The sequence below is a fragment of the Macaca mulatta genome, chromosome 6 (genome assembly GCF_049350105.2).
Source record: "Macaca mulatta isolate MMU2019108-1 chromosome 6, T2T-MMU8v2.0, whole genome shotgun sequence".
Taxonomy (NCBI): Eukaryota; Metazoa; Chordata; class Mammalia; order Primates; family Cercopithecidae; genus Macaca; species Macaca mulatta.
This window is the reverse complement of record NC_133411.1, coordinates 72,644,711-72,664,783: the sequence shown is the minus strand read 5'-3', so window position 1 is coordinate 72,664,783 and position 20,073 is coordinate 72,644,711. Positions and strand designations below refer to the sequence as shown.

The 20,073-nt window shown below is 38.6% G+C and overlaps 1 protein-coding gene across 3 annotated transcripts in view; it reads right to left on the bottom strand.

The window, feature by feature from the left end:
- Positions 1–7,269: 7,269 nt before the first annotated feature.
- Positions 7,270–20,073, bottom strand: part of RGS7BP (regulator of G protein signaling 7 binding protein) — a 113,224-nt gene continuing 100,420 nt past the window's right edge. For 2 of the 3 annotated variants that reach the window (XM_078003810.1, XM_078003811.1), the window contains one exon: positions 7,270–12,831. In XM_078003810.1, coding sequence (XP_077859936.1) covers positions 12,740–12,831 — 92 coding nt within the window. In that variant the 3' untranslated portion in view covers positions 7,270–12,739. The remainder of the gene's footprint in view (positions 12,832–20,073) is intronic. The other variant, NM_001266063.1, reaches the window with a different exon arrangement.

The window sequence follows — 20,073 nt, the reverse complement described above, 5'->3', positions numbered from 1 at the left end:
GCAGAAGGCTGACACCACAATCTCTTATCCAGTTTTCAGATATGAGCCAGTTTTCTCTCCTCATCTACTGACTGGGGGTCTACATGTCCATTAAGATGGTCTCTGCAAATTTTCCTCTTGCAAAGTTTATGCAGTAATGATTCCCCTAGTCCTTCCCCAAATGGCCCTATGGCCATTTATTCAGGACACTGAATAATGGGAAAAGGGGAATACTCAACTCTTTCAAGGGCTTTGGATAAAGGTTCTGAGCTGACACTGATATCCAGGGGCCCAACATCTGTTAGAGGAAGAACAAGGGGAGTCCTGACCCATACTGGCCTCACAGTGGGTCAGTGGCATCCATGGACCCACCTAGTAATGATTTCTTCTGTTCTGAAATATATCATTGAAATTGATATACTTAGCAATTGGCAGTACTATCACATTGATTTATTGACCTGTAGAAGAAGAGCTATTGTAGTAGAAAAGGCCTAGTGGTAGTTCCTCAAACCTTCCAGCCTCATTAAGATAGTTAATCAAAAACATTATTACATATCAAGGATAATGGAAGAAATTCATGGATGTTGATTCTTATCATATCCCCATTTAATTCACTAGTTTGGCTTCTTCACAAACTGGACAAACCATGGCAGATACAGTGAGTAGACTGCCACAAGCTTACCCAAGAAGCTCCAATAGTAGCTGCTTTGCTGAATGTGGTACCTTTACTGTAACTGATTAATACAACCACAGGTATGTGTGTTATGAGAGTTTAAGACAATTTGAAGGATCTCTACTAATTGTAATTATAATAAAAATTATTACAGAAAAAGATGCAAGAAGTTTTAAGAGAATCAGGATTCTAGAGATGTTATGGGTTCCCAATAAGAGTTGCTAATTTTTTTTTTTTTATACTTTAAGTTCTAGGGTACATGTGCACAACGTGCAAGTTTGTTACATATGTATACTTGTACCATGTTGGTGTGCTGCACCCATCAACTCGTTAGCACCCATCAACTCGTCATTTACATCAGGTATAACTCCCAATGCAATTCCTCCCCCCTCCCCCGTCCCCATGAGAGACCCCGGTGTGTGATGTTTCCCTTCCCGAGTCCAAGTGATCTCATTGTTCAGTTCCCACCTATGAGTGAGAACATGCAGTGTTTGGTTTTCTGTTCTTGTGATAGTTTGCTGAGAATGATGGTTTCCAGCTGCATCCATGTCCCTACAAAGGACACAAACTCATCCTTTTTGATGGTTGCATAGTATTCCATGATGTATATGTGCCACATTTTCTTAATCCAGTCTGTCACTGATGGACATTTGGGTTGATTCCAAGTCTTTGCTATTGTGAATAGTGCCGCAATAAACATACGTGTGCATATGTCTTTGTAGCAGCATGATTTATAATCCTTTGGGTATATACCCAGTAATGGGATGGTTGGGTCATATGGTATTTCTAGTTCTAGATCCTTGAGGAATCACCATACTGTTTTCCACAATGGTTGAACTAGTTTACAATCCCACCAACAGTGTAAAAGTGTTCCTATTTCTCCACATTCTCTCCAGCACCTGTTGTTTCCTGACTTTTTAATGATTGCCATTCTAACTGGTGTGAGATGGTATCTCATTGTGGTTGTGATTTGCATTTCTCTGATGGCCAGTGATGATGAGCATTTTTTCATGTGTCTGTTGGCTGCATGCATGTCTTCTTTTGAGAAATGTCTATTCATATCCTTTGCCCACTTTTTGATGGGGTTGTTTGTTTTTTTCTCATAAATTTGTTTGAGTTCTTTGTAGGTTCTGGATATTAGCCCTTTGTCAGATGAGTAGATTGCAAAAATTTCCTCCCATTCTGTAGGTTGCCTGTTGATGCTAGAAGAAAACCTAGGTAACACCATTCAGGATAGAGTTGCTAATTTTATCTTCCTTGAAACAAATCAACTATCTTTACGTGTCACTAGCAGAGGTTTTCAGGGAAGAGATGGGGAGAAAACTTTTAAAAGCCTGGACTAAGTTTTATCAACAGGAAAGTACGTGTGTACTGTTACAAATTATGCCACAATGTTATGGACTTTTATCTAACAATGAAAAAAGCACTCCATGTTCTCATTGTATAATATTATTACTCAGCAGATGTGTACCTGGGGTATAGCCCAACTCCATGTCCTTAGATGACTTTTTGGAACCCAGCTTCTCCGTCTCCAGTAGACCTCACATGTCCACAGCACACTATGTTTTCATAATATACTTTTTAATCACTGAGTGGTTGAGTACCTGGACATAGCATAACTCCATGTCCTCAGATGACCTTTTGGAACCAGGCTTTTCTATCTGTAGAAAACCTCACCATGCTTCATGACAGCACAGTCTGAGCCTATTAATTTGAGGGTTCTTGCTAGAGAACATCACCTCTATCCACTAAGTTGATGGCATCATATTAAGTGGACTCGGTGACCACGAAGTACTGTGAATGCCGTGGTAAAACACATGAACTCCAGGGGATGGGAAATAAACCTTGCAAAGATTAAGGGACCTACTATATCGGTGATGTTTTTAGGGGTCCCATGGTCTTGGGGATGCTGGGACATCCGCTCCAAAATGAAAAGAAGTTATTGTGCCTTGCATTTCCTATCATTAATAAAGAACTATGAAGCTTGGTCCCCCCTTCAGGGTTTGAGGCAGCATATTTCCACTTGGGATGCAGCTGGTCCCAAGATGATATAGCTAATTTTTATCATCTCCCTTAGGGATAGAGCTCTGACCTGTGTATCAGATGTTGTTAAGAATGTTAGTTTTAACTGGATCCCAGAGCAAGGAGCGGTTCTGCAGCAGGTTTAGGGCACTGGATTAGCAGCCCTGTCACTTGGGTTATATCTGGCAGAGGTCATGGTACTAGAGGTATCTGGGTATTTGAGGATGCTAATGGAGACTCTGGCAAACTCCTATAAGAGAGTCACAGCAGAGACCCTTAGGGTTTTGAAGCGAGGCCATGCAATCTGCAGCAGAAAATTCTGAACCATTCAAAAAACAGCCTCTTGGAGGGATGAGGCTGTGACTGGGTCCAACAGCATTGGTTTGTGGTAGACAGAATAATAACTCCTCCAAAGATGTTCACATCCCAATCCCTGCAAATAGGTTATTTTACATGGCAAAAGGAGTTTTGTAGATTTGATTATATTAAGGATCTTGAGATGGGAAAATTATCCTGGATTATCTGAGTAAGCCTGATGTGATGACAAGAGCCCTTACAAGAGGGAAGCAGAGGGGTCCGAGTCAAGGAAGGAGTAGTGATGATGGAAGCAGGAGTTATAAGCAGAGAGGGAGGAGAATTGAAGATGCTACACTGCTGGCCTAAAGATGGAGAAAGGGGCCATAAACCAAGAAATGCAGGAGTCCTCTAAAAGCTATAAAGCAAGGAAATAGATCACTCTCTAGAGCCCCTGGAAGGAATACAGGTTGGCTGTCCCTGGATTTTAGACCAGTGAAACTGATTTCTGATCTCTGGAATGGTCAGTTGATACATTTGCATTGTTTTTAGCGACAAATTGTGTGGTAATTTGTTACAGCAAAAACAGGAAACGAATACAAGCCTTTCTCACCAAGGCTGGCAGACATTCAGCCTGCTGAATGTCCAACCTGTTGGTAACAGAGATTGACACTGTGTCCATGATACAATGTCATTTCTCGATAAGAACTACCTGTCACTTGATGGCAAATTGACTGCATCTACCTGACTAGGATTATCCTGTTTTCTGAATGTAGGTTTGCCTTTACTGTCTGCAGAGTTTCATCCAGCACCATTCTCTGTGGACTCACTGACGTGTGATCTACTGAAATAAGATCCTGCATAGCACTGCCTCAGACCAAGGGTCCCATTTTAGAGGAAAGGTTATCGGTGAAAACATGACTACTGGATTCACTGTTCCTATGACATACTCCACCCTGATGGAGTGATGACATGCTCTTAAAGGAGAGGATACCTTGCAACATTGGGTGTTATGCTCCAGGATGCACTATTCTTCTTAAACCAAGGGTCGCTATATGGTTGTGTCTCCAACAGATAGAATATATGGGCCCAAAAATCAAGGGCTGAAAGTAGGAGTGGCCTCAGTAATCCCCTGTATGCTTCCCATTTCTACAACTTTAGAGTCTGTGGGTCTAGAGATACTGGGTCCTAGAGGGGAGAAAATGAGTCCCACTAAACTTTAAGCTACAGCTGTTACCAAGTCACTTTAGATTCCTTATGCCAGTTAACTTGAAGGCAAATAAAAGAGTTATCATACAGACAGGGGTAGCTGGCCCTGATCATCATGGCGTGAGAGAGCTACTGCAAAGTAATCATGATGCAGGTAAATATTTGGCACTCAGGTGATCTGATGGATCATCTCTTGGTATTCTCATATCAAGGTTTAACTGTAAGTCGAAAAGAACTGCAAACGCAGTCCAATAAGGGCATGGCAACCCTCAGAACCTCATACCCCTTGATGAGGGTCTAGCCATTCTACTGGGCAACCCAGGAGGGTCAGCCTAGAATGAAGGGTTCTGGAATGGTTGGTAGAGTAGGGAGATGATGAGAATCAGCTATACAGTCTTGGGACCAAATGCGTAAGTGGGGGCTGTGGTTTGTCCCACTATCCCTCTTTTTATTTATGGCTCCAGGAATTGTGACAACACAATTCAGAAGAAACTGTATCTGAATGGAGCAAATTTAATGTGAGAACAAGTGAATCTGAGCAATGCAAGGGGCGAACTGTCATAAATGCTGTGGTGCTTGCCCAGATTTGTGTCACGGGGCCATAACATCATCTCTCAGCTGCTGTAAATGTTGGCTGCTGTAGCATATGCATTCTTTCGCACTTAGCTTTTGTCCACTCATCACTGTTATGGTTATATTCTTGCATATGGTTGTAAGTAGCTGTAATGTAGTCCATTTATTTGTTTTTACTGCTCTATAGCATTCAATTGCATGAATATACCACAATTTGCTCATTCCATGCTTCTACTGATGGATCTTTGAATTGGTTACAGTTTTTGGCTGCTGCAAATAATGTTGCTATGAATATTCTTTTACCTGTCTGAATACACACACATATATTTTTGTTGGGTTTCTATCTAGGAATGAAATTATTAGATCAGAGGGCACACAAATGTTCTAGATAATAGATAATGTTAAACAGTTTTCCAAAGTGGTTTGTGTCCCGTTAGGAACTATTTCACAATTCTACGGGTGTGAAGATATTCTCCTATATTATATTCTGTACTGTTTACCTTTTAACTTTATATCAGTAATCAATTTGGAATTAATTTTTGTGTAAGTCATGAGGCAGCAGTCAAGTTTACATTTTTTTCCATATGGAAATCAATTAACATTTGATTTAAAACACTGTTTAAAAGATTTTCCCTTCCCCAACGTTCTCCAATATGGTATCATGCAATGTTTTGTTTGTTTGATTTTTCTCTGTAAAAGAGCTTTAGTTCTAAGCAAGTAATTAAACAGTTATTTGGTTGAACATCTTATGATGTTGGTATTATTATCCACATTTTACTATGAGGGAACTGAGGCATATGGAAATTAATTTAGTGAACAGGCTCTTCTGTACAAAGATTCACCTCGTAATGCCTTAAACAAGATAGACATTATTTTATTTATTTATTTTAGCGGGTAATAGGATGGAGGTAGGTGGCCCAGGGCTGCTAGATATGAAAATAAATAAAATTTAAGAGCTATTGGAATCCCCTAAACACTTTTAGCTTTGAGAGAGATATGACTGTGATCTGAGTCAAATACGGTTACAATTTCTGCTCTTAGATTATAGATTAACTAGCTTTCTTATTTTTCTTGTTTAGTTCATTGGCTAGAGAGAATTAAACACCAAACACTTTAAGCCTTGAGAGAGACATGACTGTGATCTGAGTCAAATGTCATTACAATCTCTGTTCTTAGATTATAGATTAACTCACTTTCTTATTTTTCTAGTTCAGTTCAATGGCTAGAGAGAATTAAACATCAGGAACAAAACCTTCTGCCTTCTTAATTCATGACTCTTATAATAGATTAATTTTTCCTTTGTTGTCCTGGTTTGCCTAGATCAGACGACAGAAAACCCATGGTTATTACACCATCTGTAAGAATGTGTTAAGTGTACCCTTCCCAGAAAGAAACACTGCCTATAAGCAAATTGCTATATGTGCCAACCTTGTATGAATAATGTAATTCTGCTAAAATCTCCTCTGTCTCTGCCTATAGAAATGAAATCTTAACTTCCTTACTTTCGAACACCGACTCTATTCCTTTGGAGATGGTGTTTCTGGGTGGTCCATCTTCCCACCTGAGCTTGAAGAAACTCTCTTTACGTTAGATCTTGATTATTTTAGGTTGACATAGGGAACTTCTGCCATCCTCAGTTGGTGTCCATTTCTGGATTCAGCATGGTTGCTTCAGTTCCCATGCTCATGTTCTTATCGCAGAGGGAAGAAAAGAAGATCAAGAAAATGCACACCTTTTATTTAATGAATGTTACTTGGAAATTGCACACTTCCACTCATATACTTTTGGCCAAAATCAGTTATACAGCCACACTCACATCCAGAGGAGCCTGGGAAATGGGAGTCTTTACTTTAGGTGACTAGTGGTGTCTTTGGGTTCTCTATTACTAAAGAAAAAAAGGAGAGAATGGATGCTGGAACTGCTAGCCACAGGCATGTACTTGGTTGCAGCACGTCTGAGATTCAAACAAAAGTCTATGAACTCCAAGCTGTACTGTACAGTCCTTGGCACCCAGCTGGACCACAATAGTTTGCCCCTTGAAAACCTTCTTGGGGTACATTCCTGTCAGAATTTCATTTCTAGATATCTCTCCAGGAATGTAGGGGTGCATGTGTTTGTGTGTGTGTCTCCTTTTATTAGAAAACAAAATAACTTAGTGTATTTCTTTTTCTTGCTGTAGCTATCAGAAACCCTGAGCTAAATTTAAAGACATTGCTCTTGTTAGTGAAAAAGTTTCTAAACCTGTTTTACTCCTTCCTCCACTGACTTCACTTAGCAGTTTCTTTCTTTCTCTCTTACCTTCTTTTCCAGACCCTTGCTCCCTTCCTCTCTTTCCTTCTCATCCCTCTTTGTGCCTCTCTGTCTCTTCCATTCTCAAAAGCTCTGGTGCCCCGTTGTTTCCTCTCCATATCCCCACTGCCCATATTTTGACAAATAATAAGCCAAGGAGGGGATGGAAATAGGGTGGGGAAGAGGATGAAGACAATTAGTGAGTCAAAAATGTCCCTTTCACGTATTCATTTTTTAAAACTTTTATTATTAGTTTTTATTACACAAGTAATACATGTTCATTGTAGAAAAATTAGAAAACACAGAAAAGCAAAAAGAAAAAATAATCACCCATAATCCCACTACCCATAACTACTATTAACATTTTAGTTTATGTCCTCCTAGCTTTCTTGTGCATATATATACATACATAGATATATTTATATATAATTTTCTTTTTTACAAATATTGTGTCATACTATACATACTGTTTTATAACATGTGTTTTTCATTTAATATATATTGTGAACATCATTGTTTATTCCCTGAAAAATTATACAGATACTACATGCTCATTGTGGAAAAATTAGAAGTTACAGATATGCAAGAAGAAAATAAATATAATTGCTCCAAATCTCACCTCCCAGAGATAAATGCTGTTACACTTTGGCAAGTATCCTTTCAGACTCTTTAATGCACACATGCATGCATATATTTTTAAAAAGGGATCGTACTATAAATATCCCTCTATAACTTCCTTTTTCATCTAACAATATATCTTGTACATTTCAATAAATACACATATGGTGCTTATTCTTAATTGGTACGCAGTATTCCATTGAAAGGATGTACCATATTTAACCAACCCTATAAAGTAGGCTTATTTACATTTTTCTACTTATCCAAATAATGCTGCTATAAACATCCTTTCTTGCATATACTTTTTGAATGATGAATAAATGCATCTTAGCTCATTTTATTTTCTGACCCATTTAAAGGAGAATTTCCCTAAAGTGGAATTACTAGGCATGCAGGAAAAATACATTACCAAAATATTTTTTCAGAAAGGTGGAATCAATTTACATTCCTGTTGACTCTATAAGATAATGTTTATTTCTATACTTCCTTTTTGTCCCTGGGAACTTTAATTCTTTATACCCTTTGCCTTTCTGACATATAAAAAGGAGTATATAATATTAACTTGCATTTTTTATTACTAGTGTATTAAAACACTTTAACACTTTCATATTTATTATTAGTAGGTTATTTTAGTTTATTATGCATTGCCAGTTTGTGTCCTTGGTCTAATTTTCTGGTGGAAAGTTTGATTCTCCTTGAATGAGAAAATAACATTCATTCATTCATTCATTATTCACTCATTCAGTAAGTATGTTTTCAGCATTTGCTTTGTGTCTGGCACTGTGTTATGTGTTATGGATGCAACAATAAGCAAAATAGACATGGTTGCTGCCTTCTTATACTTCCAATTTAATAGGGGTAAACAGGCAATTAAACAAGCAATAATGAAAACATTCAATAAGGAAAGAATGAAATGGAAACATTTGGTTGAGAAGGGAGTTGTAGATCATGGAAATGTCCCCAAAGTAGTGATGTTTAAGCTCTTAATATGTATTTGAGATCTATACTTTTTGTTGCATATATTGTTTTCTCAATTTAGTTTATTTTTCACTATATAGGATTTTAGCAGTTTTAATAAGTCAAATTCCATTCATCCTTTCTTTCTGTTTTTTTCCTTTGGTGTCACTCAAAGAAAGGCTTCTTTCACACTCAAATTATATAAATATCCACTCATGTTGCCTGCTAGTCTTGCTGTATGTTTATTTATGTGCTTGAATATGTCAATCTTTATTTCATCTGGAATTTATTTTGATAAGAATTATGAGGTATAGATCTAATATTTCTCTCAAGAAATGGCTAACCAGTTATCCCAATATAAATTAATAATGTAAACTTTTCTGATCGATCTGAAATGTCATTTTTATCATATACTCAATTCTTTTATATTCTTAGGTCTATTATGGTCTATATATTTAATTCTAATAATTTATCCTGAGGCCAGTAGTATCACAGCTTTTTCTCATCCTACCTATGGTTACCTGAAAGTTGAGCATTTTGTATTTGGTGACATTCCTAAGACAAAGAAATGATAGACATTTCTTGGGTATGTGTGGGTAAGGTGGGAAGTTTGGCTGGATGATATCCGTAATCCTTTCAATGTTGACACTTTCATAGTTTTAAATTCCAGATGGGATCATTGTTAATTTGGTCCATTTGTTTGCTGTTTAAAACAAAGCAGATGCTTTTACATTCTCTGTGTCTTTATTTCCCCTCACTCTGAAGCATAGCTTTCAGTAGGTGGCAGTATTGCCAAACACTCAGTATCCCAACTGGTTTCGTAGAAGCGCAGAGAAACAAAATGGTCTGGCAATTTTAGAATTTCCCCCAAGAGCTTTAATTCATTAGAGGAGGCATCAGGACTATGCTACTTCTAAAACACTCTTTGTACCCCTGAATAATGGCATAACCAGAGGTTTGCAGTGAATCTGCTCCTAGATGCGTGCAAAACATTAGTGGACAGATTTTTTTTTTGTTGTTGTTGTTTTTGTTTTGTTTTGTTTCTTTAAGTGACACCTTGGTTTTGTGGGCATTTCTTATCTTACCCAAAAGTGCCTTTGGGCCCAGCCACTGACTGATTTAAAACCCAGAAATGTGGTTTTAAACAATGTGGTCGTGGTGGAATTCAGGTGATTTTTATTTTCTATTTGGTAGTATTTTTCAGATTTCCCACAAAGAACATGTATTGTCTTTGTAATCTGAAAAAAAAAAAAAATCAACACAGGATATTAAAGATATGGTGGGAAAATGGGTGAATGTATGCCACAAAAGTTTACATCCTTTTCTGTTTCAAGCATGTGAGTATGTGCGACAAAATGCGTTCAATGTTCTCTTCTTAACCCTAAAGATTGGCTCAGTGTTATTGCTAATCCGAAAGCAAATTACCAGCAGGAAGCCAAGACAGTAGAACTTTATCGCTTGGAACCACACCTGAGAAAATCCTTTGGTAGGTGAGAGGAGAGCGGGGCAGCTCATAAGGGATGCATTGGCCTATCTAATGGGAGACAGTGAATTAACTACTGTAACCATGGGCCAGTGTAGGTTACCAGGATTTTGAGCACTAAACTTAATTTTAGGATATGTTACTGAAAGAGGGTCTTTAGATCTTGGAGTTTATCTGCGGGAACTACAAAACTGATCAAAGGCTGGAAAACAGGCACTATGAATAAAATATACGGTAGTTGAATATATTACCTTAAATATGCAAAGTCTGGCTAGGTAATTAGACAAATTCCCATCTCCATGAATAGCTACTACAGTCTTTTTAGACATGGAGGTGAGACCTGAATTTATTAACAGTCTTCAGTTGTACAAAGGACAATTGCACAGAAGGTAAGTGTTACTTTCGCACTGAGACTAAGGCGAGAATGAACACAAGTTAACCAAGCAGAAGTTATTCAGGTCAGGCATTTAGAAGAACGTGCTGAACAACAAGATTGGGCTTATCAGTTAATAACTTTGCATGGATTACTAGGAACTAGACTGAAGCTAGAGTTCAATATAGTTGAAGTATAGGAGAGGGGATAGGCAGGTGCTGAGAGCTGCCAAACTGGGCTACTTCAACATTTCAAAAACAGTGGATCTTAAGTGAAATGACCTTAGGGGGTGAAAATGAATTACATTCAGGAAGGGATATTAAGCTTAAATCAAGGTTTGCAGACCAGGTAAGTCTGGGTTGCTTGTTTTCCCAGGGAGTATTCACCCTAAGAGTCTTTAAATAGCCGAATTGTTTTACAAATATTTGATTCAGAAAATTGTGATTTTCTCGTATAGCTTTCCGTGGCTACTTCTTTTTTGAAGCCAGGTATACCTATAACCATGCATTAATTACTGGTTCATTGGAACATGACTCTAGATTCAAAGAATAAGGCCAAAAACCAGCTGGTATATTCTAAATAGAGACCTGTATAACGTTCTCTTCCAACCCTTTAATTCTTTCATTTTTCAATCAAAAGAGCTAGAAGACAATTCCAAGTATAATTTCCACATTGGATATTAGGGTGAACTATATGAAATTGCCATTTTGTAGGTCAAAACAGTCAAATATAGGAAATTTCATATAATTCAACCTAATACAGTAATTACTACAGTAGTTCATCTGTACCTCTCTTCACCTTCACTAAAGCAAAAGGCCTTAATATATTTAGTTTTTAGGTAAAAATATTGGTATACATATAAACGCCTGTGCACATAAGTATTGGGAAAGAACAGGGTTGGGATTAAAGATGTGTCTTTAATAAACCACTTATCGGCATCTAGCTCATCCTTCTATTGTAGTAGACACTGGTGCCTCCTGTCTGACTTGAAGGTTTTTCAGACTATGGAAAACAAGAAAAGAAATGCAAAGACTTGATCTCTCAGCCCATGGGAAATTCTGTCTGGGAAATGGGCCAAAGGAAGAACAGGGGACGGTATAACAAAATTTGTACCATGTTACAAGTTTAGTGAAGGAAGATCACAACAAAGCTGTGAGCAGAAAAACAAAGCATGTGGCTTCCTCCTTTCTAAAATATAGTATTGCTTAATGTGTCCTGCTTTCAAGAGTCTAAGCGTAAGACAAGACACCAACTACACATTGGAAAAGTCTTATCTGCATAGTCATCTAAAATGAGACAAGCTTAGCTTAACTAAAAAACTTTATTAACAATGTAAAATGTTAAATATTTTTATGATCTGAGCTAATTCCAGCATGCCCTATAAGATTTAACACTATGCTGATGTGCAGACACCATGCTTCAGATTTCAATTAGAACAAAATGTAATAATATTTGATTTTACATTTGAGGGTAATTGTATATGTTACTACACCATTTCCTAACTGAATTACTTCATTCTCCAAGAAGCTAAAAAAGACATCATTGGATCAAAAAGAAATTAGTTGCCCATATGCATTTGTACGAAGGTATTAGGATTATTGTGTATTTACAAAATTTTAGTACTTTTCGTATGTGGTTTTTGTTGCATTATAAATTAAGATACTTTTATGTTGAAGCTCTTAAATGCCGACAGAATGGAAGACTAAATGTAAATGAGTGCCGAGAAAGCAATAGGTGAGGTGGTATATGTTTGCTTATAATATTATTTCTAATGATATTGATAGATTGGATTTTTGAACACAGTTTTTCAGCTTTAAATAGATTTCTAAGTTTAAAGACTTCTTTCATATACGATAAATTTTAACATGAGATCAGCAAGAGTTATAGATATACTATTATATGTGAAATATTTTTTCTCTGTATAATACATTTAAAAAAATCTTTAAATAATTTAAAAATCATAATTCTTGCATCTGTCATGGCATGGTTTGGAGCAGACATGCACAATGTCAGCTTTAAAATTTCCTTTTAAAAACAGCTTGCTTTTTGAATCTGTTCTTTTTTTTTTTGAATCTGTTCTTTTTTTTCTCGACGGCAGCTGCTTTCAAGTGTAAAATCATTTAAAAGGGCAAGGGGAGGCAGATAAAAGTAATAAGGAAGCATAGAAAACATAGTCAAAAACCAATAACTGTGTGGTTCCGCTGTCTGGAGGTCCTCAGGTTTTGTGATTTTTTTCAGATGTTCTCAGTGGGTTTCCAGGAGGAGCCACCTAGCTTGAGACGAGACAACACAGCCCAAAGAACCTTCTCTTCCGTCTTCTCACCAGGGGGTAGGGAGTTAGATTCAGAAGGCTGCTGTCATCTGTGATGGGACATAATGTGCACATGAATGAGGTGTAGACACAACAACCTGCTTTTTAGGAAGTGGCTTTAAAAATCCATCATCCTCCTAATCAGGATTTCTCAACTTCAGCACTGTTGGCATTTTGGACCAGGTAATTCTTGGTTGTGGGGTACTGTCCTGAGCACTGTGGGGTGGTTAGCAGCATCCCTCAATTCATCAGATGCCAGTAGCACTGTGTGACAATTTGTGACAACCAAAAATATCCCTAGCTATGACCAAATGTTCCTTGGTGTGGAGGAGGCAAAATAATTCAAGGCTGAGAACCACTGCTTAAAATTGAATTGAAACTACTTAGAGGCAATCTTTCAGTTGGGAAATGTGTACACCTTATTTGAAAGAACCCATGCTTATGAGTAAGATTGACTTGTTTTCTAAACCTGCCTCGGCTATTTGCCAGTTCTGTGACTTTGAACATGTAACTGAAGCTTGCTAAGCTGTCTGTAAAATAGAGTTTAATAAAACTTAGCCCAGGTGAGGATTACATGAAATAATCTATGAAAGAGATTTAGCTATGATGAGTAGCTTACTGTCTAGCGTAGAGGAAGCATTTAGTTAAAATAGTTATTATTAACTATTTTCCTTTCCATTGGATCATTATCACGCCTTCATTCATCAACTTCATGCCTTTTCATGTTTCAACTATTTCCTATTGAGTCTTTTCTCAGCACTTTCTGTAGATTTCTGTATACAAGGGCATTCAGAGAAGACTGCCAGCTGTTGAATTAATAAATTTTGGTTTGAAATTTTTAGGATGATGACAAGTAGAGGAAGAAATAAACCAGTAAACCTAATCTGGTTTAAAGAGTTGCGTGTTTTAAAAAAGTGCAAACCAAAAGAGAAGGTGGGTAGAAATACCCTGTTGAAGCAGAACTGGCCAATGTGGGTCCCAGAGGCAAAGGACTACGAGGGGATAATCTAGAATTTTCCAACTGGGGCAGTGCTAGGACATGGTCAGACTGGAGCTAAGAACAACAAAATGGTTGATTGGCGTTGGTGACTGATATGTACCTAAGCTCTGCCAAGACTAGTTGCACTTTCCTTCCAGAGTGGGGCTAAGGAGTTCCCTCCTTTCCCCGTCCTAACCTTAAAGGGGATGGAAGCTTGGCAAAGGGCACAGAAGCAGAAGTTAGATGAAGAGATAGCTAAAGTGAAAAATGTGCCCCACCTGAACCGAACTGATTCATAGAAGAGGGCTTGTTTTTCTTGATTACTGAGCCTAGATGCTGTAAACCAAAATAAAATTGTAAGCCCCACAACCACCTGAATGGACCCCTCCTCTCAGCCAACTGCATTCCAAAGTTAACTTGAAAAACTAGTTCAGGCCATTTTGGGAAGAGGCAGTTGAACATTCTTCATTATATCATCCTCCTGTTTGGAATTCAGACAAAGCTAACTAGAGTTAACATCAACACAGAGACCTTAAGACTGATAGAACAGACTCTTTCATTCTGATAAGAAACATTTATAATCTATTTTCACTGAAACCTGCTACCTGGAGGCTTCATCTACATGATAAAACCTTGGTCTCTACAACCCCCTATCATAATAACCCAGACATTTCTTTCTTTTGATTCCAGGTCTTCAGATAATAACTCAAGCAACTGCCAATCAGAAAATCTTTGAATCTGCCTATGACTTAGAAGCCCTGCTTCCAGTTGTCCTGCTTTTCCAGACCAAACTGAGATCCATCTTACGTGTATCGATTAATGTCTTATGTCTTCCAAAACCTATAAAACCAAGTTGTAGGCTGACCATCTTTGGGCATATATTCTGAGGATCTCTTGAGGCTGTGCCGTAGGCATGTACTATTTCTTGGCAAATTAAATTTCTAAATTGACTGAGACTTGTCTCAGATACTTTTTGGTTTACAATGCTCAGGAAACTGTTGAGAGCAAAAATAGATCCTGGCTTTCCAGTCCTCTTACATAAAGTGTCATCTGAGTGCCTGGGCTTCTCCTCCCCTTCCCAAAGGCTCTAATGTGTCACACTTATTTGTAAATTAGTATCACCCACAAAGGTTGACAGTGTTCCTTGGAATGTTGCACTATGTTATATATTTAGATAGAGCTAGAGTAGCAAGTCCAAGCCAGAGAAGAAAACAGGCGCCCCCGCTGGGCATATCAAATGAATCAAACACAGTCCACCCTCCCAGTCTCCAGAGATTAAAATCCTCTCTTAAAGCTCATATTCTGTTAACATGGAGAAAAACAGGACTAAATTGTCCTTTCCATAGTGAAAAATAATTTACTGTAATCTGGATGTCAACATTATGAGAGTTAAAAAGAGGATATCTTTCTTTTAAAGTTAACTTGCTCCCAAATAGTTAAGAAACTGAAAACAATGTTAGATACTAAACATTAGCCTCAGTTTTCAGGAGAACATCTCAGAGATAAACCATGAAATATTTGGAGCAGAAAGAAATAACTAATTTTCTCGTCATTTTTAGGACTCTTACTTCTTTAACCATGAATTGATCAAGGTACTTAACCTAGTTGGATATGGCAAAGATATGGCAAATTCTGAAGGGTAAAGAATTTTACCTTTCAATATCTCTTTGGACTCTGACTACACTTTCTGAAACTCAAATTCACCTGGAATTCAATGCTTCCCTAAAACAGAGTCACCAAAAGTATGAAGATATTTATGGGAAAGAAAGATCTTCATAGTGCTGTTTATTTAAGAGTTGGAAGATCTGTTTTCTAAATTCTGGTATCTCCTTCCCTTTCCCCAAATACTTACCTAATTTGGGGAGGGACTGAAATGGTCTTTATATGTTATAGTATGCAACTCTGATGTGTTTTGCTCTTCTTACATGAGGAAATGTCTACCACAATGTTGTATTTACAAAGGAAAATGTGTACGTGTATGTTGTGGTCATATACTTCGTTCTACTGTCTTGTTTTTGTATATATTAAAAGCAAGTAGGTATTATACACAGATATTATGAAATTTGTATCAAGATTGATACTTATACCTGTGATGCATTCACTACAGTGGATTAAAAAAACCCAAAAACCTTTCAATAGCACAGCCTTTTGTGCTATTGAAATTCTTCTCACTCAGCCTTCTATCTAACTATCTATCTATCTATCTATCTATCTATCTATCTCCAGATATACATATATATGGCATATATACACATATTATGTACACATACATACACACATATACATATATATGTATGTGTACTATATATCTCTCACAAGGGAATAAATTGTTAGGATTGATGAGAAAGTGCTCAGACATTAAGCAAAGGGGAGGCTGCCTATTAAGGACAACTGCTGATTTGGGTCATCTTTGCTGCACATTTGTGAGACCTTTGCCTTGCTTAGCGCTTGTCTGACCATCACCTAAGGCTGAGGTAACAGAAAAGCTAAAAAATTATTGGCAGAAATTCAGAGCAGCTTTCTACACCATGGGGAGCTAACACCTGCAGTAAATGCTGAAATTTACGAAGCAGTAAGTATTCCTGGGATGGTTTGAAGTGAATTCCGCTCCAAGGAAATGTGTCTCTCCACATTGATTGAAATCCTGTCTCTGAAGGCCTCTCTCAGTAGCTCTGGGGTGGGGCCAGAGAATCAGCATTTCTTACAAGTTCCCAGACATTGCTGCTAGTCCTAAAACCACCCTTTGAGAATCACTGAATAAACAGAAGGGCTGCAAGAATGTAAGCAAAAGGGAATGTTTCCCCAGTCGTTCTAAATTTTCTGGAAGAATGCACTTGAACTTGTTGGAAAATCTTTGATTTTTATTGCAAATTTTTATTTAGATGTGGCTTATCATTAAGAGTTTTATAGCATTTTTTCTCCAAAGTACTCACTCTCAGAAAACTATAACCTAAGACAGTTTTAAATGTGAAAATGAAAGGTGGAAAGGGAAGCAGAGTAAGTAAAGCATGGGAGAAAGTGAAAAAAAAAATAGAGGGAGAGTAGGAAATTTGGCCACCATTAAGTTCAAACCTCAGTCATTCAGTGTTTAATTATTTTAGATTTATTAAAAATTTTTATTTATAAAGAGACAGGGTTTCATTATGTTGCCCAGACTGGTCTCAAACTCTTGGCCTCAAGCAATACTCTCACCTCAGCCTCCCAAAGTGCTGGGATTATAGGAATGAGCCACCATGCCCAGCCTCAATGTTTAGTTCTTGAATGCTGCTGAAGCCAGGGACACTGCAATTCCCCCAAACCACTTCTCTATTGCTTAAATTTATTTTGCTAATAAAAGATTTCTTATATAGGTGATGAGAAATGCTTCTACTACATTGCAGTTACAAATTTCTATTCCAGGGGAAAAAAGAGAGAGACCCTCAGCTAAGCCAGTGGTTCTCAAACATTAGCTGCATCAGCATCATCTTAGGGCTTGTTAAAGCACACATTGCTGACCCCAACTCCAGAGTTTCTCAGTCAGTAGCTCTGGGGTGGGGCCAGAGAATCAGCATTTCTTACAAGTTCCCAGATATCGCTGCTGTTCGTAAGAGCACACTTTGAGAACCACTGGATTAACAGAAAGCCTGCTAAGTCCAAGGCTCTACATTGGGTACTGAGGATAATACCAAGATGGGTCTTAATAGAAAGATAGTCCCTGGCCTCAAGAACCTTTCCTTGAGTAACAATGAGGCTTTGTGAAAAATGCCATAAAAGAGAGTGGACAGTCCAGTCTGGCTGGAATGAAGGGCTTATAAAGGAGGAGACAGTCCAAAACAGAGCTACTTAGAATTCCCTAGCGATGCTTGTACTTTCTTTTGCCTGCTGCCTTTGCACTTGCCACCTCTCGTTTCAGAAAAGTCCTCCCTCCTTAGACAATTGGCAAGCCCTCCTTCAAAGATTAGCTTAAACATTTTTTTTTCCTGCAGTCTTTTCTGACTGCTCCATGCTTCTGCATTCCTTCACATTCCCATTGCTTCTATAAACGATTGCTGCAGCTCTTGGCACATCATCTGCATCCAATCCCATCTTCCCACCGCTCTGTAATAAAGTCTTAATGAATTTACCCTGGCTGCCCCAGTTCATCATCTGCCATTCACTTCCCCTCCTCCTTAGCCAGGCTTCCATGCCCAAAATTCCAAGAAAGCTGCTTGTGCCAACACCACAAGTGACCACCTTGTCATTAAATCCTGTGGACACTTCCAATTCATATTTAGCTTCACCACTGGCCATTCCTTCTTTGCAAACTTCTTTGATTTATTTAATCATGCTCTTGTAATTTTCATCTTCGTCCCCTTTGTAGACTGATCTTGTTTCCTCTCAAACCTTCCCTTTTGGTATTCCAGGACTCTTGTCTGTGCACACTATTGGTAGGGCTTCAATTCCCACTACGCTGATGATGCTCAAATCTGTGTTTCAGTCCTCTCAGATCACATGTCTCACTGAGCACTGCTCCAGAAGGTTCCCCCCATGTCCAAAAGTTGTTGTTCTCTGCCTTTACTACTGCTCCTCTGCTCTCTCTAACTTGGTGACCAACATCGTCATTTACTTCATTTTCCAAGTCTGAATTTGGGTTTCTTCCTTGATTCTGCTTATCCTTATGCACCACATCCAATTGTCCCTGTCCTCCTTTCCAACCTCCTGACTTTAGGTGAGATCTTAAGCATTTTTCACCTGGATGACCGCACCTGCCTCCTCATGGAATCCTTCCAGTGGCTCCCAAACCTCTTAACATGGCCTAAGGGGCCTTAATGATACAGCTCTTGTCTCGCTCTTGTCTCTCTCTTGTCTCTCTCTTAAGCCTCTTGTCTAGACACTTTCCCAACTACTTAAGTCCTTGTAGTTATCAAAATCCCCTCCTCTTTCATCTCCCCGTATGCCTTCACACATCCAGAATCTTCAGCCTAGACTATATTTTTTCTATTCCTTTGGCTAAGTGCTACTCATCCTAAAAATTCTCAGCACAGACACCTTCTAAAAAGCAATCCCTAATAATCCCCCGTTTTGAATTCAAGCCTGGGCCAGGTGAGAATCTAATATACCTTGTAACAACCCATGTCTAATTGTTACGGCATTATTATATTGTGAGCACTAATTTCTGTTTCTTTCCAACTGTGTGTGTGTGTGTGTGTGTGTGTGTGTATCTGTCTGCATATGTAATAGTTGTTTTCAGCCCAACCCTGAAGGCTCTACCAGAATCTGTGCGAGAGGAGGCATATGGCGTTTCGAAAAGTTTCCTAGGTGATTCCCATCCAATTTTTCCCTGTTGAAAGGGACAGGTTTTAGTGGAGGAGAGACATCCTCAGCACCTAGCACAGAATTCGACACATCATTGGTGACCATTATATGTTGGATGACGATGGGGACAAAGGCTGCTGGGGTGAGAGGTCTGTTCTTCCTTCAGTAGATAGTGAGTAGACATAGCTCAACATAATAGAGTAATGCATTAAGAAATCAGATTGGTTTGCTTATGTCACACTGAATCTTGGACAAGAGATTGCAGAAATTGCAAAGGATATGGGGCTACTGGTAAAACTGCCCAGAATAACTTTCAGACAGCAGCCAGAAACGTAGAAAGTCTTTATAAGGCCCTTGGGGGAAGGACCTAAAAGGTCGTCTCTGTGCTAGATGGTGGCATAACTGCCCAGTGTTCTTCAGCCAGATATCTGAGGACTCTTCTGCCTCACACAGCCAGGTTCAGTTCTGGATGTGGGGGTCCTGATTGGAGGAGGATGCCATGAGTTTGGGAGAACTATCTCTAGGCCCACGTTAGTCTGGAGTAGTCTTGTTCACAGGAGGGGACTCATTCTAGCCCAGGTCAATTCCTGACTTACCTAATTCCAGACTGATTCTCGTGCATGGCATCAACGACCGAATTCTATGCAAGAATGAACATACCGACACCTCCCACAGCATTCACTAAATCAGAATTTTGGAAAAGGTGAAACTGTCTTTCAGGCTTAATTTATTTCTGCTGATTTGTTTTGTTTGATAACAGCATGCATTTAGAAGATGCTTGTCCTTCACTTTCCAATCTCCTTTTAGCCTCTGTCAGTAACCTTGCAGGCTCCCCACAGGTGGTTCCATTTGTAATCCATTTGACACAGCGAGACTATCATAATTAATGAAGCTCCCTACAGCACTGCCAGTGACCTAGAATGTAGGACAGGAGGGGCGCTGAAGCAGTGGGAAGAACAGCGGGCTGAGAGCCAGGAGACCTGGCCCTTGTCTGCAGCCCACGGTGGAACTCAGCAGTGCAAGGGTGGCTTGCTCTTCT